This window comes from Colletotrichum tamarilloi (genome assembly GCF_030869305.1).
Source record: "Colletotrichum tamarilloi strain Tom-12 chromosome Unknown Scaffold_37.1, whole genome shotgun sequence".
NCBI classification, from domain to species: domain Eukaryota; kingdom Fungi; phylum Ascomycota; class Sordariomycetes; order Glomerellales; family Glomerellaceae; genus Colletotrichum; species Colletotrichum tamarilloi.
The window spans coordinates 107,958-130,615 of NW_026849420.1; the positions used below are offsets into that span (position 1 = coordinate 107,958).

General features: G+C 53.5%; 7 protein-coding genes across 7 annotated transcripts; 2 read left to right on the forward strand and 5 right to left on the reverse strand.

The window, feature by feature from the left end:
- Positions 1-691: 691 nt before the first annotated feature.
- On the reverse strand, positions 692-1,594 carry CTAM01_09405 (short chain dehydrogenase; the record flags this gene model as incomplete). The annotated part of the gene is made up of 1 exon (XM_060525424.1): positions 692-1,594. One exon carries the CDS (start codon positions 1,592-1,594, stop codon positions 692-694), a length of 903 nt encoding a protein of 300 aa, XP_060379880.1.
- A 1,058-nt stretch (positions 1,595-2,652) lies between these two features.
- Positions 2,653-7,194, reverse strand: CTAM01_09406 (ABC-2 type transporter; the record flags this gene model as incomplete). The annotated part of the gene is made up of 2 exons (XM_060525425.1): positions 2,653-2,682; positions 2,746-7,194. 2 exons carry the CDS (start codon positions 7,192-7,194, stop codon positions 2,653-2,655), a joined length of 4,479 nt encoding a protein of 1,492 aa, XP_060379881.1.
- A 1,123-nt stretch (positions 7,195-8,317) lies between these two features.
- On the reverse strand, positions 8,318-8,812 carry CTAM01_09407 (uncharacterized protein; the record flags this gene model as incomplete). Its single annotated transcript, XM_060525426.1, has 1 exon — positions 8,318-8,812. One exon carries the CDS (start codon positions 8,810-8,812, stop codon positions 8,318-8,320), a length of 495 nt encoding a protein of 164 aa, XP_060379882.1.
- A 2,268-nt stretch (positions 8,813-11,080) lies between these two features.
- On the forward strand, positions 11,081-11,308 carry CTAM01_09408 (uncharacterized protein; the record flags this gene model as incomplete). Its single annotated transcript, XM_060525427.1, has 1 exon — positions 11,081-11,308. The coding sequence occupies one exon, from the start codon at positions 11,081-11,083 to the stop codon at positions 11,306-11,308; it is 228 nt and encodes a 75-aa protein (XP_060379883.1).
- A 3,471-nt stretch (positions 11,309-14,779) lies between these two features.
- On the reverse strand, positions 14,780-16,706 carry CTAM01_09409 (ent-kaurene oxidase; the record flags this gene model as incomplete). The annotated part of the gene is made up of 5 exons (XM_060525428.1): positions 14,780-15,234; positions 15,309-15,917; positions 15,995-16,063; positions 16,132-16,234; positions 16,332-16,706. The coding sequence occupies 5 exons, from the start codon at positions 16,704-16,706 to the stop codon at positions 14,780-14,782; spliced, it is 1,611 nt and encodes a 536-aa protein (XP_060379884.1).
- Positions 16,707-18,750: 2,044 nt separating this feature from the next.
- On the forward strand, positions 18,751-20,522 carry CTAM01_09410 (uncharacterized protein; the record flags this gene model as incomplete). The annotated part of the gene is made up of 6 exons (XM_060525429.1): positions 18,751-18,787; positions 18,846-18,993; positions 19,076-19,367; positions 19,434-19,559; positions 19,648-19,797; positions 19,899-20,522. The coding sequence occupies 6 exons, from the start codon at positions 18,751-18,753 to the stop codon at positions 20,520-20,522; spliced, it is 1,377 nt and encodes a 458-aa protein (XP_060379885.1).
- A 1,387-nt stretch (positions 20,523-21,909) lies between these two features.
- Positions 21,910-22,490, reverse strand: CTAM01_09411 (uncharacterized protein; the record flags this gene model as incomplete). Its single annotated transcript, XM_060525430.1, has 2 exons — positions 21,910-22,344; positions 22,488-22,490. The coding sequence occupies 2 exons, from the start codon at positions 22,488-22,490 to the stop codon at positions 21,910-21,912; spliced, it is 438 nt and encodes a 145-aa protein (XP_060379886.1).
- Between the last annotated feature and the right edge of the window lie 168 nt (positions 22,491-22,658).

Consider the following 22,658-nt stretch of genomic DNA (forward strand, 5'->3'; position numbering starts at 1 on the left):
ATGTCTCCCAAATCACAGCCACCTTTCCCTGTTCTGTATCTGATCCAGGATGCGCCTTCGTCATGGTATATACTTTGGACCATATATACCAAGAAGCTTCAACAAAGCTTCATGGTCTAAAACGAGCTTTGATGCCGATTGTTTTTTCCAAACAGGAGCCATAGCCACTCCTGTCAGTCCATACTCGATACGTGCTTGGGACCTGTTCATCCGGATGCGTTTCTCCTGCGTCTAGCCCGGCAATTTAACGACTCCTGATGGCGTTTCAGGCTACCCTATCTCGGCCTCAACATACTTACCAAAGAGAAGTCACCGATGAGAAAAAGGGATGACATATGACGGCACCACCGCCGATTTACGACAAGCGAATGAATCTCGCCCAATAGATGAAAGTGAAGGGGTACAGAGCGCGTGGCTCTCAAAGTAAGGAAGAGGATTGACATCGAGCTCTTATTGGGTTGTCAAACGTTTCAAGCACTCAACGAGGCTCATGATTCCGTGACGATCCCTCCTCAGAAGCAACCTTCGAGACTCTTTAGCCCATCTCTTCAAGCAGCCGGATGCTAATCTTTCAATAACATGATTCAATGCGTCTAGCACTCTAGCAGATCTTCCTCTAACCTATCTAACCCTTCCCTCTTCCCACACCCCCCAGCCCTCTACACAAAATCTGTCATCCCCATACCCCCATCTAAAACACAACACCGCCCCCATCAACAACCAAATCACTCCCATTAAAATAACTCCCCGCCCGACTACACAACATCACCACAACGCCCCCCAGCTCCTCCGGCAACCCCATCCTCCCCGTCGGATTCCTCCCCGCCCACACCTCCCTCGCCTCCCTCAACCCCTCCCCCTCGTTCAACACCGTGTCCATGTACCCCGGACTCACACTATTCACCGTGATCCCGTACCGCGCCCACTCCGCCGCCAGACTACTCTTCAACTGCAGCAGCGCGCCCTTGCTCGTATTATACCCGGCCTGCGGCTGCGGGAAATTCACCCTGTGCGCGGAGATACTCGCCGTGAACACGATCCGTCCGCCGCGGTCCTGCTTCACGAAGATGCGCGCGGCGGCCTGCGCGCAGATGAAGGCGCCCGTGGTGTTGATGTCCAGGATCCTCCGGAACTGCGAGGCCGACATTTCGAGCGCGTGGTGGCAGCCCACCACCCCCGCGAAACAAACCAAGTAATCGATCCCGTCCAACTTGCTCGCCGCGACCTCCATAGCTTCCTTGACGGCCCCTTCATCCGTGACATCCACGCTCCTGGCAAGGATCTTCGTCGCCGGGAACTCGGTCCTCAGAGACGCGATCTGCGTCTCCGCGGCGGGGGAGGAGACGTCTAGGTCGAGGAGCATGAGGCCCGTCAGCCCGTGCTGGAGCATCGCGCGCGCGACGGCGTGGGCGATGGCGCCGGTGCCGCCTGTCAGGACTGCTGTGCCCGGGAGTGCGAAGCGGGATTCGGGTGTGTCGGACGCGGAGGCGGTGCGGGCGGGTCCGCCTGGGAGCGTGGCGGTGTCGCCTGATGCGAGGGTCATGAAGGGGATTTGGCGTTTTGTGAGGTCTGCGCGGGGGGGTTGGTCTGCCATTTTAAGTGGTGGAACGGGTTGAGTGTAAGTCTCGTGTGGATGTTTGGATGAGGCGATTGAAGGCAGTGAACGAGCTGCGGAAATTGATTCGAAAAGGATTCTATGGTGAGGATTTGTAGGACGGTTGTAAATGCCGAAGTCTAGAGTAAGTTCGGTACGGACGGGGTTTTCAATGAAGTCGTTCGCCGGAGGAGGGGGTGACAGGACGCCGTGCGGTGGTGGGGTGCTGGCGGAGGACTGTCGACCGATAGTGGGGTCTATCTCTGTGGTGCCGGCGGCGGGGTTCCCGACGGGAGTGCGGGGAGGGGGTGTCAAGTTTCGAGGAACGAATCAAGGTACATCAGTGTGTGGGCTATCAGAGTCTCGGGTTGGGGTGACGGAATAGCTTCTCGAACCATGAGCGGTTCGGCCAGAAGATTACCTCAGTATACTGTCGAGCGAAGAGGAATTCTAGCAGGGATTGTAGATGATTTCGTCTACCTCCTCTTTACCCATCAACCCCAGAGGATCGAAATGGTTTTTGGGGTATAATGGCGATTTCCTCATAATCGCAATGAGTGGCTTCATCAAAAACAAGCAGTCTTCACACTTCAAATCTCAGAAAAAAGTCTTCTTCAATCTTCAACCTTCAACACATCAATTCTCACAAAGGCTCTCATTCTCAATTCATACATACAGTCTCTTGGCCGTGTCTATTAAATTACGTAAAAAGCTCTATGCTAGGGTGTGATGTGCGTGTGTACATCTCGCAAGCTCTTGACAAAAAGCCATGCTATCTCATGGCTCGATGTGTGATGTGTGTACTGTGCGCAATGAAGGCTTCCTCTATCTTCTCATATGAATTCGCAAAACCCTCCCGAAAATTTTGGTGTCGATATTCCCAAAACCAGAAGACTCCATTTTGGACAAAACATGGTTCTTGGCCTGTTGAAAAGACGCGGCCGAGTTGGAAACCTATCGGGCGATGACGATGCTGATGCTGTTAAATCAACTGACAGTAGGAAAGTGGAAAGCAGGATGCGAAACGCGTTGCGAAGCGGGCTTGGGGGTGGGGATGATTATCTGCGGTTGAAGTTGAGGAACTTGCTCTGTTGAAGACGTCAGTAACTGCTTGAATCATCCATTAGGGGACTGAAGTGGGGGATGCTTACCGCCATGAAAAGGATAATCAAGTTGCTGCCAACAAAGGCCAAAAAGATACCGAGGTCCCTCCAGCGGTTATCAAAGTTGAGCCCCAGAGGCGTGTAGAACTCGTCGCCGACCTTGTACGCGCAGTACTCGCAGCTCGACGTATCGTTGTTGGCCAGGTATCCCGGGCCACCATTGTCGAAGAAGGGCTGCATGTACTCGCCGCACGTCTGACCCGGCGGCGCGGTGAAGGGGTTGAACTCGACCGAGGAGCAGGCAACCTTGAGGTCGTGTAGCGCGGTGACGACCATACCGCCAATGAGACGCGTAAAGGGGTCGAGCTGGTAGAGCCAGGCGCGCCAGAAGCCAGGCATCTGCGGGGCGGGGATGGTGACACCGCAGAAGAGGGCAAAGGTGATCATGATGAAGGGATCGAACTGCGAGGAGATGAAGGGGCTGGGCGTCAGTGACGCCAAGGCCTGGCCGAGGGAGACGGAGAAGAGCTCGGTAATGAGGATCATGAAGAACTGGTAGCCCGCGCGGGAGGAGTCGAACTGGAATCCTGGCATGTAGTAGAGCGGAAGGAAGAAGCCGACGGAGCACATGATGGAGTAGGGAAGCTCGGCAATGGTGATTGCGGCGGCGAATGTGAGGGGGTTGTACATCTTTGAGGAGCTCTCGCGGAAGAAGAGGGCGCGCTTGATGTGGAACATGACCTCGACCTGGCTGATGATGAGGGCCGGCAGAACAGTGACCTGGAACATGACGAAGACCTTGTACTGGAGCGAGCTGCGGCTGCCGTCGAGTTGAAGGTAGGTGAGACCGGTGATGAGGGCGACGACGACGTGGTTGAAGAGGCGGGTGAAGAGGTAGTTGGGGCTGCGCCAGAAGCTGATGTTCATGCGGTTCACGACAACCTTGAGCTGGTGCAACTGCGGGCTGGCGTACTCCTTCTCCAGGTCGTGGTTGACGGTCCGGCCGGCGGCCATGCGCTGCTCCTTGAGCTGGCCGATAGTGTCCTTGACGTTGGCGAGCTCGGCGCTGTCGTCCCAGATGTCGGCCCAGTCCTTGTTTCCGACACGGGGCGCGGATCCGGCTCCGATGGCCTCGAGCATGTACTCAGCGACGTTGTCGGTGGGCTTGGCGATGGCGCCGTGGCGCTTGAGGTAGTCTCGCAGAACGACAGCGTCCTGGCCGATATCACCAAAGTACACGGTGCGGCCACCTCTCTGGAGGAGCAGAAGACGGTCAAAGTTCTCGAACAGGGCGGCGTTGGGCTGATGAATGGTGCAGAGAATGGCCTGTCCGGCGGCGGCCAGCTTCTTGAGGAAACGGACAATGTTGAAGGCGCTCTGACTATCGAGACCGGAGGTGGGTTCGTCAAGGAAAAGAAGGAGCTCAGGCTTGGCGGCCAGTTCGACACCGATCGTAACACGCTTGCGCTGCTCGACGGTCAGACCGAACTCGGGAGAGCCAATGATGCAGTCGGCAATATGCTCCATTTCCAACAGGGCAATAATCTCCTCGACGTATTCGTAGCGCTCGGGAATGGGGGTCTCGTAAGGCTGGCGAAGAAGGGCGGAGAAGCGGAGGGCCTCGCGGACGGTCTGGGTCGGGTCGTGGAGATCGAGCTGCTCGGCGTACGAGGTACTGCGTTGGAACTGCTTTCCGGGCTTGATGCCGTCGACGAGGACGTCACCGTGGATGACACCAATGTTCTTACGAGACGCGAGTACATCGAGGAGAGTGGTCTTGCCGGCACCGGAAGCACCCATCAAAGCCGTGAGTTGGCCGGGCTTGACGTATCCGTAGACATTGTTGAGCAGGCGACGGGTTCCACCGGCGACAGGAACATCGTAGTTGAGGTCCTCCCAGGTCAAGACGGCTTCCGAGTTGATGCTTAAGTCAGAGCCTTCCTGCTTGTCGCCGCGGCGCTTGGCTGCCTTCTTCTCCATCAATGCCTCGTTGAGCTTCTTACGCTCCGCGTTGGGCTTTTGGTAGACCTTGGCCGAGCTGCCATCGTTCCCAAAGTTGATGAGTTCACCGAGGGTGACGTTCATGAGGAGGAAGAAGACGATGAGAGCCAGGATGATACCCCAGTTGCGCCACAGATCGCCCTTGATGTAGTTGTATCCAGCAGCAATGTACGCTGAGCCATCGACGAGCGTGGTTCCTGCGGTGGAGCCAGCAAGCGTGCAAACCTGATGGTTGATGTCGCCATAGCCGGGGCCCGAGGGGATGAGTGACTCGCTTGAACAGGTGAGTTTCAGACGGCTGAACTCATTCTCCATCATGGCACTGAAAGCAAGACCAAGAGCGTTGACCCAGTAGATCCAGCGAATCCAAACCTTCTCAGACTGATACTGAATGAGGTAACCAGAGGTGGTGACGAAGAAGGTAATGATGACAACGGCGAACTTGATGGCGTAATCGAAATCGGGGCTGATGGAGCCGATGCATCGGAAGAAGAGCGTCATGGCGATGTTTCCAGAGAGAATCATAAGGTAGAAGGTGAAGAATGCCCCAGCTTCGCGGACAAGCCCAGACATGAAGTAGACGATGATGGAAAAGACCATGATTCGACTTGCTGCAAAGGCTTGATCGACAATGATTTGCGCGATCCACAATGCCGACGGACGGTGGAAAGCGTACGCCTTGTGCTTATTCACAATTGCACGTCCAGTCATGATACCCGCCAGCTCGGAGAAGGCTTCAAAGGCGTTGAAGAGGAGCGAGATGAACATGAGACCACCCTTGCTGAAGGCGCTGGCGGAAGTCGAACCGAGGCGGAAGAAGAGAGTACCGAGGACGATGGCGATGACGATGGAGCGGAACCAGGAGAGGAACAGAGACAAACGGTCCTGGAGCTTCAGGACGAACTGGCGCTTCATGAGCGCGTAGACTTGCAGGTGGAAACCGACAGCGTAGACGGAGCGCTTGGAAGAGCCGCGCTTGGCCTCCTTGACGGCGACCTGGAAGTCGGTGTGCTTCTCCGTCTCCTGGGCCAGTCTCGCCTTGTACTCCTCCATCTCGCTATCGATCTGCTTCTGGAACTTGGAAGTCTTGAAAGCCTCAGCGAGGGTCTCGGGGCTGTGGGGCGCGTTCTCGGCTGAACGGCCGGGGGCGTACTCGCGCTCAAAGTCGTCGGTGCATCCGGTAACGTAGTCGGGGGTGGTCTGTCTGGGGCGAGGGGCGAAACCGAGACCTTCGAAGTAGGCGCGGGCCTCGGTGGCGGGGCCGAGGTAGACTTGCTTTCCGGCGTCAATAACCATGACCTTGTCGAAGAGGTTGTAGATGTTCTCGGAGGCCTGGTACAGAGATACAAACGTGGTGGTCTGGTACAAGTTCGTCTGGACACGGAGGGACTTGACAAAGTCGAGCGCCGTACTGGCATCTAGACCACGGGTGCTGTTATCCCATGAGAGAACGCAAGCGTTGGTGATCATCATTTCTGCGATCGACACACGCTTTCTCTCTCCTCCAGAGACACCGCGCACGAAAGCGTCACCGACGACAGTGTGGCGGGTGTGCTCAATGTTGAACATCTTGAGGAGGGTGGAGATGACCTGCTCCTTGAATTCGTTCTTGGACATGCCGGCGGGGCGCTTGGCGGGAACCTTGGTGTCGAGAGCAAAACCCAGCGTCTGCTCGACGGTGAGGGTGGAGTGGTGGATATCGTCCTCCTGGTTGTAGACGGCCTCACCTCGGTACTGCTTGAACTCGTCGGCTGTGAACTTCCCGTACAGCACATCGCCAGTAACACTGGTGTAGCCGGCGCGCCAGTTGGCAATGGTCTTGAGAAACGTGGTGCAGCCCGAGCCAGGCTTGCCCAAGACCAAGACCATCTCACCCGGCTTGCAGACACCCTTGAAGTTGTCCAGCAGAGTAGCCTCAACACCCTTCTTGTTCAAGCCCAGGAGGTTCATGACGGGAGTCACGTAGTCGACAAAGCTGACAAAAGCATCGGGGAAAGTCTGGACGTAATTGGTGGTGCCTCCCATGCCCTTGACCGTGAGCCCGTCCCAGTAGGCGCCGATGTGCTTCGGTCTGATGCCGGCCTCGCGCTCGGCCTCGACGCCCCCGCGCAAGACGGCTTCCAAGTCAAATTGCTCACCATCCGTCTCGGAGGAAGGTGTGGCCGAGTTGACGTTGGCGACAGCCTTCTCGACATCTTCAGACTTTCTACGGCTGTTGCGACTGTTCACTCTGCTCGCGCGTGAGTGACCAGACAGCTCGCGCTGGAGTTCCGCAAACTCGGCCTCGGCCTGGTGAACCGAGATACCGGCGTGGATCGCGGTGAAACCATCGGGGTTGTTGCGGCGAGCTTCCTCGCGTTGCTGTTCAGAATCGGCGGCGGTGGAGGTCGAGGATCGCGGGGCCGTACTTGAGTCGGCCGTATTGTTCTTCTCGTTGACGGCGGGGCTACCTCCTGCGACGGCCTGTTCCGTCTTTTCAAAGTCCTGGTCCGCCATTGGACCGACGGGCTGATGTGTGATGCGCGAAGTGTTGTTGTCCACTGCGGTGCAAAATCTTTTGTGTACGGCGCGTTGAATTGAATTAATGCTCAGTCTCACGAAACCTAATGGTGAGTGAGTGGTCGAGCTGGTATTAAGAGGTGGTGACGATGATCCCAGGCGACCGGAAAGTGGCGGTGGCTGGCCCGTGCCGGGGAGAGAAAAGGCGTTGGAAGTGGAGGTACGGGGTGATATGCCGTGGGGATGGATGGTGAGAAAGAGGGAGAATAGGCGAAAGAGTCAGGCGGCAATGTGCCGTGTTAAAGGGGATGAAATAGAGAGAGAGATCAAGGGACTGAAGGGTGGAAGCTAAGAGCCGGTGGGTTGAGACTGCGTGACAGAGAGAGAGCGTGTATGTGTCAGAGTTTCTGACTGTCGAGATGCGCTTCGGACCAAGAGGCGGTCATTCGGCGGAGGAAAGGAGGAATACACAAATCCCAGTGGCCGTCGACCCGAGAGCGAGTTGATGGATGAGAAATGGGAGTTGAGGAAAAATAAAAGAAGCTTCCGTCAACAACCTAAGAGAAAGAAAACCAGGGCCAGCAAGCAACTACCTCCTAAGGACTGGGTTACTGGGTATCCATCCGTATGGTCTAGGAGGGAAAAAAAAATAAAGAGGGTCTTGGGGCCGCCCAGGCAGTCTATCGGATCGACCTCGGGAGCCAAACAGAAAACATTACCAATCAACGATGCGTCAAGATGAGTGACAATTTGCGCCGGAGTCGGTTCCCGGATCTAGGACGTCTTAAGCCCGGCCGGTAGCTAACAACTTGCAGTAGGTACGGAGTAAGGTAATGCGAGGTCACAGGTGGAGGTACAGCACGATGTTGGGCATTCAGGAGGTATTGTTGCACGCAGGGCGTAGGCGAGGCACCCTGACTGGGGTGATAGATACTACCTTGACTTCAGAGTGATGGGTACATACTTCCCGGCAGGCTGCTGTTAGTCTGTTAAGAAAGACAGAGAGCATTTCCTGGGCGAGTACATGGGAATTGGTGGTGTTGTGGGCGTCATCTAGTGGGATATGTAGGTACCGTATAACGTATCCACGCATCTCCCGTACCCAGCTAAAAGGACCTTATTAGCGCCACGAGTGAGAGTCTGGAAGACTGGGACTCGTTGGAAAGTGCGTGCTTGGCTTGGCTCCAGGAAAAAGGCGTACAGATGCGACTAACAGCGCTGCGTAGGTACGGACGATGCAGCAGGGTGGAGGCGCGATGGGAGGACCCGCAGCTGTTAAATTGTCGGGGAGACCCAGACACACAGGCGTGCCAGGGTGCAAGACGGCCGTCATCCATGAGGTGGTGGGGGTACGGCTATGTGGATCATCCTGTTCCCTTGGCATAGTATTCCTTAGTCCTGACGGTCGACGGATAGTACATGATGAGCCATCTTGAGCCACCATGATACCTCCCAGGTCACAGACCAAACGTTGGGTTCCTTGGTTCCTTGAACCGTTGTAACTTGTGGCCCGTGGGAGGGCAGATCGGGGAGGAGTCAGAGACGGCAATAGCTTGCACCGGTCTCTACTATAGTAAGCTTTTTCCAACCGTCGCGGGGTTTTGCCTCGAGGCATCTTGGTCGTTGGTACATAGACAGATGTCCCCGATCTTGAACGAAGAAGAGGCGGTCAGCAGTGAGATGAGATGGGATGATGAGTGTCCGTGTGTAGAGGCACGCGTCATCGGGAAGAAGGACGCTTTCGAGGTGTATAGTGTCACAGTGTGTGCGTGTGTGTGTGTGTGTGTGTGACTTTTTTCGTCGGTATGTGTGTGCGCGAATGCGTAATGCAACTCTACGATCTATCTACCCGGCGAGGGACTCGAACACCCTCTTTGGTCAGACTAGTCGTGCTAGTATAAGGTGGGAGAGCTGGCTACCAGCAACGGCAGAGCTGAACAACATAGACGTTAGCGGCAGCCAATTCGTTGAGAGGTTTTAGACACATTGACGTGGACTTGCAAACATTTCCATCTGAAAAGCAGATGCAAATTGAACATCATCTAGCACCTGCCCGTCATGGAGGTGTCCAAGCAGATCTCCATGGGCCCCGACGCATGTGTGCTGACCCTTGATGCAGTCAGAAAAAAGAAGAATGAGAGACTCCATACGGAGTAAGAAGAGGCAAAAAAAAAAAAAAGGGATCAAAGTGGATACCAGCAGTGTTGAAACGCAGGTATCCAGCGCGATGGTCGTCGATGATAGAGGTCAGACACGTCGCACAAGTTGGCGCTACAAAACTCCGAGAGCGAAATGCGCAGCTAAGCACGCGGCAGGCCAACAGACAGTGGAGAGAAACAAGGGGAAGCAAACAACAAGAAATGTTGCAGGTTGCGATGGCAATGCCGAACACAGAACACGCACAACAGCAGAAAACGGAGACACCACATCGAGGGAAGGCGGCCCCACTTGAGAGATAGCAGCAGCGCAGCCAGCAGCGCCTGCCCGAGTTTGTGCTGCTGTACGTTGCGTTGTCTGCGGCCGGCGTAAAAAGGCGGCAATACCAGGACAAGGGATGGGGTCCTGCCCCGCTTTGCCTGCTCCCGGTGTTCTTTCCTTGGACTTTTTGGTCCTTCTTTCTTCTCTTTTTTTTTCACGTTCCTTCCACATTGAATTCTCACAGTCTGGTTGGTCACTGCCCACCTGGCCAAGGACAGCCACATTGGCCAGTCAAAACATCTGAAATCCGCGCTTGTCAGGAGTGTGGGGCCTGGCAATCGGTTTCGAGTCATCCGGCAAAATGTGGAGAAAGAAAAGGCAAGAAGGGCTACAGTGTCTTGTTTTGGATTAGTGCTGCTGAATCAGCTTCCCTCCTCCAAAGGCGAGCCAATTAGGTAGAGAGAGAAGAGGGAAAGAGCAGTCCAGGTTTGAAGGGTCTCTCTCTCCGAATATGCACCTCTCGTTTCGATCTCGAACTCCAATCACGGCCATCCCACCACATCGCCATCACTGCCAGCTACAACTAATATTATTTGCATTCAAGTATCGCACTCTACAATTGGCTTCCCATCCTCGCTCCATCTCATCAGACCTCCTCTATCCAAACGCATTCTGTCCGGTCATTTCACCGGGTTTTCCACCACGGACTTCCCGCCATGCTTCCGCCAGTCTTCCGCGACTTCTCCGCTAGCCTCCCGCCAGTCAAACAAGCATATTTGAACCATTATTATTCATCTCCATCTCGCATCAGGCCCGCACATCTAAAAGTCCTTTTGCGACAAAGGATCGAGGACCCGTATTATTCGTACGGATATCCCGCCCACCCACTGTCTTACAGCCTGGCAGGGACCTCATATGCTAAATTGCGTGCGGATCAATTACGACTAGTATCTGCTTCCATTGTGGATTGTCGCTGACCCCTTACATAAGCCTTTACAGTCGATTAGTCTTACCCTCCGACCGCAACCCAGCTGAGGTTTTTGGCACAGCAGCAATTCGAATTCTGGAGACACCAAAAAGTCGTCAATTCAATGTGGACCGGGCCCCGCGGCCTCCCTGCTCCCCTGGTCCCAGCAGCATTCCACCGCCGGCTTCGTCCGCCGCAACGGAGGTCTTCTTGGACGTTGAATCAGCTCCGGTTCTCCATCAACGTTGACGCTGATCATTGACGAGATTTCAATCTCACGGCCCTGTTTCCCCCTCCGACCTGTTTCCTCCAACGGGCCTCCTATCACTCTCCTACGGACGTCTCCCACTCGTCTTATCCTCCGGCTGATCAAGCAACCGGTGCAACCCTGGACATTTCCGTTTCGCCAAGCCCGTCTTCAGAATGAGTCACTTCTAGACTGCAAATCATGGCAACTGAACCAAAAAGCAAAAACTCGAGGGCCTAGCAGACACACTAATGACAGGTCGAATTATCTTCTACAACGGATACAGGCCATTGAGGTGTCAGCAAGAATTGTTGCGAGTAATTCAAGCCCAGCAAGTCACTGTTCCACGACAAATGCACCCTCGCGCCTCACCCTGTCGGAGACTTTCCTTTGCTAAATTAGTGTCTCGCCGCCACGCCTTCCGCGCGCCCTCCCGCCGCAAGTCACACACCTGGTGGGCGTTCCCCCGTCCTACCTGACGGTGGCACGGTGCAGCTGCCGTTCGAGTCTCGGCGGCAATCGGCCGAAGCCTCGGACAAGGTATATGATGTTCCTCAATCTCGCAAACCAGAAGAGACTCAAGAGAGATAGCAGCACTACGGATACAGAACATACCGCTACCCTGGCGACCTGGCCTGGCACCTGGCCCCCGACTTTCCAAGGCTGATGAGAAATGCACAGCTCAACCCCAGACACCTCACGTCGTGAAGACTAGCCAAGACCCGCTAATTACACATTGATAAAAAGTCCGTCCGTCTCCTGTCAGCTAGAGCCTGGTCGAGGACCTTCGCGTGACGCCTCGCACGCATGCACATGGCCTACCGTACTCCGTACCTCGCTCGCCTTTAGCAATCATGCCCACATCAGCCTGATCGGCTCGGCCTCAAGTGCCGCGACACGAAACATGAACGCGAAAGCCAACTCAACCACCCAACACTCGGTGCAGCATGCAGCACGTACGCCTGGCTCTAAGCTTATGCAGCGCTGCTTCATCCTCACTTCATCCTCTTCCTCTTCTTTGCTACTCTCCCCCACACCCCCGAACGAACGATGTCAATTCGCTCGCCAGTGGCAGCATCCGATCGACAGCGTGGCGTTTCTACCCGACTTCAGACTGGCTCCCAGCGAGAGAAATGATCGCTTGAACTCGTCACAGACCGCCCTGTCCCCTGACGACTAACTGCACGCCGAAAGAGTCATCCACAGACTTGTTTGTGCCGGATGCTGACAGCCAAGAACCCAGATAGAGTTTCCTCCAATGGGCCTCTTTACTCTTGTCTTTCCACTACCTATTCTGCTCTCAAAATGGCCGGCGCCTGCATTACACTACACTGATTTTCCAGAAACCTCGCAGACATGTCATCCCTCTCGTCGAGGCACAAATGGTAAGCTTGCGGCTGATTCTCGGATCTCAACCGCTGAACGAGACGGATATCCGTATGGGAGTTTTAGTCAACCGCTCGGTCGGAGCCGACTCGGTCATCCGAAAGAGGCAACATGCGGGGACGATCTACGTCGTCGACCCCTCCAGCCAAAACGTTGTCGTAAATCGGCCAAAAAGTCTAATATCGTGATCTGGAAGCGACCATTTCCGTCTCGTCCAAACAGTCGATATGTTATGCTAAGGTTTCCTCCCATGGGCATACCATCTCTTTGGCTCCCACATTGACCACACAGACTTTACAGTCTAAGCGTGGATTGTCGACCGCTGGACGAGGCGTTCTTGTCGGTCTGATGTAGCTCAACGTCGGTTGACTCTCAAGTGTCAGTTAGTCAGCCATACACACACATTTTCCCCAAACATCGCAAGTGATTTGCTGAATCCGGTAATGGCTTCGCAGGGAGCATCTGGGTGGGCGAAACAATCATAAGCCTATTTCTATTGCGACGAGCGCACTCTCGGGCCGTTCGAGACACCGTTGGACCTCGGCGTCGTTGGAGCATCAATGTGAACGTGAGCGAGCAGGCAATGTATGATAATGAGAGGGCGATTCATGCTAGGACGTTGTCTTTCTCAACGATATAGTGTGTATCACTCTGGCTCAAGCGCTCCGGCGTTTGCTCTCCTCCCTCCCTTGAACAACTACCCTTCCCCCCACGTACCTTGCTCGTTGAGGCTCGTAAGTCCGTCTCGAGCATCCCGTAGACGTATAAACTGCCAGGCTTGTCAACTATCGGGTACTTTGCACAGTATTAGACACGATAGACGAACAGTTGCTAGCCAAAGCTTGTAGATTTCTCAGTTCTTCAGTCTAAGAGACCTCTTGATGCGATAGATCAAGTCAGCCAGCTACCCTACCTGTGACGTGACAGATCTTGAGTTGATACCTTGCGAAATCAAATACAAAGGAGCAGCCCTCCATAGGATGTTCAGCTAAAGATGCTGAAGATTCTGGAGGGAGATACTGAGGAGGGATCTACTTGGCTAGTCGGATGCTACCTCTAGGTTCTCTCCTGACGGTGTTGCTATGCGCGCAAGTCTGGGAACATGAGCTTGCCTAGCTGACGGTACTGCCGCTGGCTACCCTTTGGTGGTATTTCGGCTGCTTGGTCCTGTGTCTCTCCTTTGTTAGTCTGCAGTATTGTCCCATGTACAACGTCTTTCTCAGTAACAACGTATTAGCTCCAGAAGATCTAGCAAGTACATTGCGTCTCCCATTCTCGACGTGTACTCCGCATCATCCCCTTTGCAGGATCGTTCTCTTAGTGTCCTCGGAATTTTCTCCATCTAATCGCTGCCTTGCCCCTTTCCCGTGTGAATAGGCGTAACATGAGTCCCGTCTCGCATGGAACACCTTGAACTGAGCAACTGTGTTTCCTGGCGTAATCTGTAGCTAGGTGCAAGTGTTGATCAAGAAAAAGTAAGTATATAATGCTATCGGCCAGCGGAGATGCTACGTGTTTCTCTCCACACAGTCTCTGCCATTGAAGCTAGACTCCTCGGGTCATGGAATTTAAATTCCTCTTGATGCAGACTTGCTAGGTGCATTTTCCCCTGGCCCTCTTACGACAACACTGTTAATTGAGACTGAGACACGTCGGATTCTTTCGCTAAAGCCCTCTTTGAGAGTATACAGACGCGAATACTGGAGAGAAGCGGGGAGGGCGAGACTACTGATTGTCTGCTGCTGGTGCATATGCTGCTGGTGCATAAATCAAGTATCCATGCAACATGAAGTTCCATTCCATCGTCGCTTAACACAACTAGGAACGCAAGATCTTGCCTCTCCGATCGAACAGCCTCTTCAAGAGAGGCGCATTCTTGCTTTGCGGAGTGTTCACGCTCCACGAGGCCACTTTATAAAGGCCGCCAGCGGGGTGCAGAAGGGATCTACGGCGCCACCATGAGGCCCTCAATGGCGATGTCGATGACTTAGTTGCAGTTTTTGGGGCCCTGCTAGTGTTCGGCACTTTCGTCTCGCCCTCGTCTTGGTCACGATAATATGCAAAATCCTGTCGCGACTCCTTGAGGTGCGTTAAGGTCTCTTCGGATGGTCGAATCCTTGTACCTGGTCGTGATGGATAACGTCGGAGAGTGCTAGCAATCACGTTGGTGAATGGTCTCGAGGCTATTTATGTTGCTATCGCTGGTTTTGGTGCTGTTGTCGTCCAATCCTCCGCAGTTCATGAGCAACGGCTTGGTTTGGCAAGTGAGTAGTTGTCCCGTCATGATTCACGTTGTAGGTTCCAGCCATGAAATGTTGCTTCTTCCTGTAAACCTCATGAGTTTGTCATTATTCTGAGTCTTCTTGATACGAGGCTATAAAACGGGGATGGGATTTCTAGTCCCTCTGGAGAGCACGCTGTCAAGACTCCTCTTTTTCGAGGCAAGTCCAAGCCCTTTTGCATGTTTCCTTTATTTCAGTAAACGAGAGAAAACTGCTTAGAAGCAACGATCAACTGCTTCAATGAAGATGTTCTCCACAACAAGACCACCAGACTCATGAATCTCAAGCTTCCAGGTCCCCAAACCCAAGATTATCAATGTCAAACTCTTCCACCCTCCTCTTAACCATCACCACAGCTTTCGGGTTCACATTCATAGACGCGCCCGTAATCACAGGCTCCGAAGGCGACCCCGGCGCCAGCCTCCAGTCATACTTCAACAGCAAGTGACAAAGCGCAACTTTCACCTCGTTGGAGGCGAAGAACCGGCCAGGGCACGCGTGCAAGCCGTGACCGAAGCCCAGGTGTTCCGGGCTCGTCGTCACGAGCTGCGCCTTGTTGGCGCCGCCGGGCTGCTCGCGCATGCGGCGGAAGCGGTGGATGTCGTAGGTCTCGGGGTGTTCGTAGACGGTCGGGTCGATGGAGCTGTAGGTGTCGACGGAGACGGTGTCGCCGCGGCGGATGGTGATGTTGGAGTCTGGGAGGGTCACGTCTTTGGTGGCGAGGCGGCGCATGAGGACTGTAGTCGAAGAAGTGATTAAGTAATTGGAGGCTTTGGGTTGTTGTATGTAATGGAGAGGGCGGTGGACTTACGCATGGAGACGGGCTTCATTCTTTGCGTCTCCTTGATGGCGCTGTCTAGGAGCTTCATGTTATACAGCGCGCTCTTCTTCCATCCCTCGGCTTTCAGGACCTCTACGATCTCGGCTCTCAGGGGGCCGATCAGCTCCGGCTCCCTGGCTAAGTAGATGAGCGTCTGAGCAAGGAGGTCCGTCGTAGTGTGAATAGCCACAAAGGAGAGCGTGAGCTGGAAAATGGCAGCATCGTACGCCCCTCCCTGTGCCTCAGCCTCAGCCCACTCAATAGCATCGTTAAACACCGACATCTCAGCAGCCTGGCTTCCGGCAGCGGCTGCCCGTTTCTCCGCGCGCCGCTTTTCAATGACTGGTGCGATGAGCTTCTGGGCCTCGGCGAGGGACTCACGCGTGCGTCTGCAGTCTGCGGAGAACCAGTGGAGCAGGGGGCGCAGACGGAAGGGCACGGCGCGGAGCTTGAAGGCTGCGGTGAAGGAGAGGACAGTGTAGTCCTTTGTGATGCGGAGCCAATCTTCGTTACGGCAGAGTTCTGAGCCGAGGAAGACGCGGGAGGAGAGGCGGGCTACGAGGTCGAGGATTGTGTCTTTTAGGGGCAGTTGGTGCCATTCTGGAGTGGCGGTACTGTTAGTTTGGGTTTCACAGAAAGGCATGCCGAGGAATCTAGGAGATGGCCATGATATCTACCTTGAGATTCGCCGAAGATGAGGTTTGCTGCGAACGCGGTTTCGAGAGAGAGCGGTTCGGTGATGGTATCTGCCAGAGGAATTTTCGAGTCAGCCATCGACTTGTATTTTCCTGAGTTAGAATCTCGTGGAGCTTACTGAGCGACTTGGTAAGTTGCTTGCGAGCAACTACTTGCAGGATCTTGTTATCGTCGTCAACAAATCCGAACGGCTGGAATCCCGGGATTGTGCCATGGAGGTCCTACAAATTGAGCAAAAATATCAGTATAACAAGAGCTCCCCAAATAAAACGTCTTAAAGAACCACCCTGGGTAGTCTTCACGGCCCTGTGAACTCACCCGCATGATCACAGCCCCGAAGCTCAGTCCCTCCTCATTCCGGATGACGTTGGCGAAACGAGTGGGCAGAAAAATAATCTCCCCACTCTCTGCAAGGACCTTGTAGGGTTTGTCGCGCAACGTGGCTCTCCCTCTCGCAATCAGTTCCTTTCCTGTTTTGAAGAATTCAATCTGTGCTAGGAAGGTCGGTCTAAACCACTTTGGCGGTGGCTGCAGGAGGGGTAAATCGTCGTGTTTGGAAACTTTGAGGAAGATGGAAAAGACGACGACCAAGAAGGCAGTGGCGATGTAGCCGTACGGCTGGATTGTTGGGCTTGGACTGTTCTCTTTGCCTAGCCATGAGAAAGCGGACGCGATTGGTGAAGATGAAGCCATTGTGACTCGTTTTGGAGATCAGTTTGCTGTTGTGATGGTCGACAGGGCGTGGTAAGATATAAGTAGAGCTGCTTCGTCAAGAGTCGTCCATTTCAACCTTCATGGAATGGCCTCCTTATGTAAAGAACATTTAGTTGTTCAGCATGCCTCTCAGGAGCATCATCATGGAGCCAATAACTGATCAACTTAGGATGACGGAAATTATCTCGACTCTGAATTCCATACCAGGTCTTGAAATGGGTCTCAACGGACAGCTCCTAGCGAGCTTCAACCCTATGCATGGCTTTCCCCCATCTCACATGAGGCAGAGGACTACAAATCAAAACGTTCTCATTCGCTACAACGTTGATGGTAAACCACATATCGGGAATCGCTTGCAAAGCCGAAAGGCGAAATACTGCGTCCGCACGATAGACTGTCGTCAGTCATGACATCGGGACGGAATTCAGACGAACTGATGTCAACCGATCCGATGAACATGCGGGCAATCACCTTTGTCAAGTGCGCCTTGCGTTCCCATTTTTGTTCTTTCTTTCTTTCTTACCGCTTTTCCGCCATAGTATATGGGTAGCATATGTCCATTCGTTAGAATGCAGCCGATGTTTCACCACTTTGCTAAGCGGTGGGAGCCGAAACTTTTGACCAGTCAGCATCGAGGCTCACGATGTTCAGGCACTGTAACTTGCATTGACAAACACTGACTCAAGCTCCGTACGGCTCCGGAGTCTTTAAAGTCTCTCAATCCCGCCTCATGCTTTGCTTTAAACTACAGACTGTCCACCAAGATAACTTATGGGGCTGTGTCATGATCGTGGGGTAGGATGAACATAAAAACCAGCCACTGGAAGCGCAGGCTACGGTAGGCAGAACCAATGATAGCTCGCACTTTACGCGGGTAACGATATTACAATCTTCAACCAGGGCCTGTAGTTAGAGACCGAAGTCCGTGTCTCAGCTACGGGTACGGTAACTAATGTCACATAGTGCAAGATTCGAGCAAATGCCTATTTAGGGGAAGCCGGCACTCGAAGCCGCCAAGGCCTAGCAAGGCAGATCTGTCAACCCCCAAATTCTGGAGCAAGCGAGTCTGTAACTAACGAACTGCCTAGCTCGTATCTCGTGTTCGTAACTCGGGTTCCGTCGCGTTTACAACCGTATGGGGCAAAAGCGGACGAATCAGGTACTCTATAACCAAGGGCAAATGGACATCGACCAAACGGATTACTCCTTGCCGAGACTGGGTTATGCCGTTAGATATACGAACGGGTCTTCCCGAATCTCCCGTTGACGTGTGAAGTGTGGCTATGACGGCTCAGCCTAGTGGGGGTTTGACCCTTGTCACTGCGTTCGCGCCTGGGCTTTGTAACGAAACCTTAATATTCCAAGAGATTTTTAAGCCAACGTCTGCGTGTAAAGTTACAATTACACGAGTAAGTCAGCGGATAGTACGGCTAGGCAAAGGCTGTAAAATGGGGGAGAGAGCTATTCAATCTGCCTAGTTCAGGACATTCGAAAGTCCATTGGTTCCTATGATCTTAGGCCCGCAGATCCGTCAGGTTTTGTCTCGTTAGGATAGGTAAGGTAATAATTGGCTACGATGCCAAGAGAACGCAGAAAGCTTGGGTGAGATTGGTCCTTTCATGTACTTACCTAAGCTTTTACTCACTTGATAAGAAAGCCTGGGCTCCAGAGGCGCAGGATGTATGTTCTCATTGCCAATTCCGTGTAGCCTTTCATAATTGTTTTCTTTCAGTATCTGCTCTGGATATTGTACTGGTATCTCGCTCTTTCAAATCTGGTTTTATCTCAGACAATCTGTCTTATTATACTATCTCATTGACAGTCATCACAAAGAGAAGGCAACCAGAAACAATAAAAGGACAGCCATAAGAGAAGGATCGGGAGGATAGAGAGCACGGAAGAGCGCGAAAACCTACGAAGCCGAAGGTGACTCCCCTTGTGATCTGAACGAAGACGCGAGCCGAGATCCTGGACCGTTTGACTCGAGAGTGACACTACGGAATTGGACCGTCCTGAAGATTCAATGGCGAAATGCAAAGAGCATCCTCTGGATGTTCCAAGTACGTTAAGATATATGACAACATCGGTCGAAGGCACGTCTGACAAATCTACTGCAAGTTATCGAACAGAAGCTCGGTGGCGGTATCCGAGTCCACGGCCTGTTGATATCTCTATCAGCAGGAGCAACCATAGTCGCCTGTTGTGCTACGGCATACCTCATCTTCAGACACGCGAGCAACTACACGAAACCCAAAGAACAGAAGCAGTGAGTTCCGCATATCTCGTTCTCTAACACTCTCCCATCATAGATCGTTCGTGGGTTCTGACAAAAAGACATTGTTGCACAGAATAATCCGGATCCTGTTGATGGTCCCAGTCTACTCCATCGCATGCAGCCTGAGTATCATCTTTTACAAGAAGCAGGTGTACATCGGAAGCGTTTACGAGTTCTACGAGTCCTTAGTCATCACGTCCTTCTTCCTGTTACTCTGCCAGCTGCTGCATCCCGATCTGAATACACTACGCCGGGTCTTCAACTTGGCGGAGCCGAAGAAGTGGCTCAATCCCACACGGTTCTTTGTCAAACATGTCGGAAGAAACAAAAAGGGACAAACTGAGGACGGCCTGAAATGGTTCAACGTGAGTGAACCCAGCTCATAATCATGGTGCCTCTTATATAGTCTGCGTCTAACTAATTTTTGGTAGATTGTTTGGTTCGGTGTCTTCCAGTTCTGTACTGTCAAGTTCTTCGGCGCTCTCACAAAATGCATCACGGAAGCGGCGGACGTGTATTGCAAGGAATCCAAGGATCCTAGTCATGCCAAGATCTGGGTGAGTTAGACCTCAGTGAAGACAAGACAAGATTCTCGAGGGTCGAACATGGTAGAGAGCGAAGACTAGAGACACTGACTACGAATAGGTCATGGTCATTGAGATCTTGTCCCTCGTCACAGCCATGATGTGCCTGCTGCAATTCTACCATCAAACCTCAAAGGAGATGGCCCAGCATCGACCTCTGCTCAAGTTCCTCGCCATCAAGCTGGTGGTGTTTCTATTCTACGTTCAGACCGTGAGTGCAAATTCCTTCTCCCTAGATAGGTGGTTTCCAACAACGTCCTCTCCTGGCCGCCTGTCTACTATGAACGTACGCTGACGCCGAAGCGACACCAGGGCATCTTCGAGTTCCTCACAGGCGACGGTGGTCCATTGAAACCAACAGCATACATCTCGCACCCGTCATGGGCAGTCGGTTTTCCCAACACACTCCTCTGCTTCGAGATGGCAGCCGTATCGATCCTCCACCTTTATGCCTACCCCTACTCCATCTACAAAGACCCAGCCGCACCGCAAAAAAACAGACACAATACCGGCGACGAAGATGGGCAGGGCACAGATCAGAACTCTGCGACGCGAATCATCCCTGTAAGAAGCCGAGAAGTCTGGCCTCAGCAGCCTGAGACTGCGTATGGACGGGCAGGAGCAGAAGAGCAGGATGCATGCGGCGTTTGGGATGGAGCTGACGGCTCTACTCGGCCTAACGCCAAGACCAGCGTCTCTGCGCGGGGCTTCCAATGGAGAGCGTTGAAGGATGCCCTCAACTTTGTGGATATTGTCCGGGCTGTTGTGACAGCGTCGCGGTGGCTGGTTGTCGAGCGACGGAGGGCTGCTCGGGGTTCTGGAACTGGGGAGGTCCAGATGCAAAGTGAGAATGGGGCGCAGTATATGGAAAGGGTCAAAACGGATGATTTATCTGAGGCTCTGAATATGGTCAACAGTCATATGTCTCGCAGATGAACGACCAGGCATAATTGACATGCCTGACGAAAACCTAGCTGCTGATGACCCTCTTCATGGCGTGGAATGAGAAAAATGGTATTGTTCATTGGATGTAATTCGTACTATACCTTTCCGTCTCGAGTTATCATCTCTCAGTGTCTTGAGATTCGCGAGATCATAGACTTGTCGTTCGAGGGCTCTTCGAAATTCAACCCTAGCAACGCAGTCAAGCCCCATCAAGAACAACAGCACGCATTTCAATCAAACCATTCGAGTCTGAGCAACAACTTCTAAAGCCATATTTCTTCTACCCATTTCTCAAGTCTTGCACGAGACTTCCATGCAGCCCTGAAGGAATACATCCACTTGCTCCACCACGCGTAAGCCCTCACGCATCTCGTCTCCCACCTCACTTGAGAGTCCGTCCATAGACCCGTTTCCGAGCGGATCTGTCAACCAAGTTTCCTCCCCCACCAAGGGGATGCGTGCAAGCTTCAATTCGCCCAGATCGTCTAGTTGGTTAGGATGATACGTTGTGGTTCTTCTATACAGCGATCCGTGTTGACGGCGGTTCGAATCCGCCTCTGGGCAATTACCCGAAACTGATCATCGCGATCAGTTTACTTTTTTGTGTTTGGTCAGAAATTTGAGGCATGGAGTTCTGTATTGATGGGTGGGGATGGATGTCCTGCGTTGTTGTGAAGTACTTGATGTAGGCCAAGTATCGGAGGGGCGGTTGGCTGCTCGAAATAATGAGATAATGTATATTGAAAAGGATTGAATAAGTCAAAATTCATGTGCCCGGTCGGTCAGCATGACACTGGAACATGCTCACCCAAAGCCGTGAAAAAATGCCAGAATCCAAGCAACGTTGAGCCACCAGTCAACAACTCAATCAAGCGTGAGACGCATTTCATTGGCTCTATGCATGAGTAGCAATATGGTGTTTGCATTCTCTAAAGACCTCTTCCCATCGGTCCGAAGTCCCCCGTCTCTCTTTCTCCTTCTCTTCCCATCATGTTTTATAGTACAGTAGTATTAACAAATTTTCTTCACGCAAAGCCCCCTTTTATCGTCTAACCGTGCCAATGCTGGCGGTGCCGTGAGCGCGCGCGCCAAAATAATCAAAAAAGAGATTCCGCCTCCTAAAAACGCCATGCCATGCGGAGTCGAGTGAAGTTTGTTCCAATACAGTTTTCTGACCCTCGAGCAGCTCTTTGGCAGAGCACGCTCAGTGGTCATACCCCCTCCCATCCCTCCGTCGGGGTCCGTTCGTACATCGGTTCGGTCTGGCCCGGCCTAAGATCGCTCGTCGCAGGAGAAGCCTTCGTCGTCCGTTACTGCGTCAGCGTCCTCGTGACGACCGTCCTGCCGCCGCCGCCGCCGCAGTTCTCGCGGTGGCAGTTCACCGGTCCTTGTAAATCTTGGGCTTGAAGCCTTCCTTCACCTCAGCCTCGACCTCCTCCTTCTCCACCAGCGGCCCAATCTCCTTTTCCAACCTCTCCCTCGCCCGGAGCACCTTGCTCTGGAGGTAGAAGCTGCCGCCCTTCTTGGGATCGTTGACGTCGAACAGCTTCTTGAAGCGCTCCATGACCTCGCCCGGGTTGGCGTCGGCACCGTTCTTGCCGGGTGCCTCGACGTTGAGGATCTTGCACGCCTCGTCGAGGGTCATGCCCGAGCCGCCGGAGCCGGCACCCTTTGTGCCGGCGGGTGCGTTGCCGTTCTTGGCTTGCGCGCGGGCGTACTCGGAGGAGGCCTGCGCTTGCTTGTAGGCTGCGGCGAAGGAGCGACCGACGATGCGGGTGCCGACGAAGACGACTTGGGTGATAAGGCGGTAGGCCTAGAGGTTGCGAGGGTTAGTCGGGTTTCGCTTCGCAGGATCGGTATGAGGTTGGTGAGCTCTGGCGGCGCATTCGGTTCGGAAGGGCGCGCGCGAGAGAGAGAGAGAGTAGGGTAGGAGGGGAAAGCTTGAGGCGAACTCACCATGTTTGCTGTATTAGTAGCCTCTGCGCGAAGGACGGTAGAGATGTTGTTGATGGAGGCGGATCGGTGCTCGATGACTGATCGCACGGTATACAGGGACCCGAGATGCGATGTCGCGCGTGTTCAGTACAGCTTGGCTGGTACGGGGGGGCGCTGGGCGTAAGGATGGCT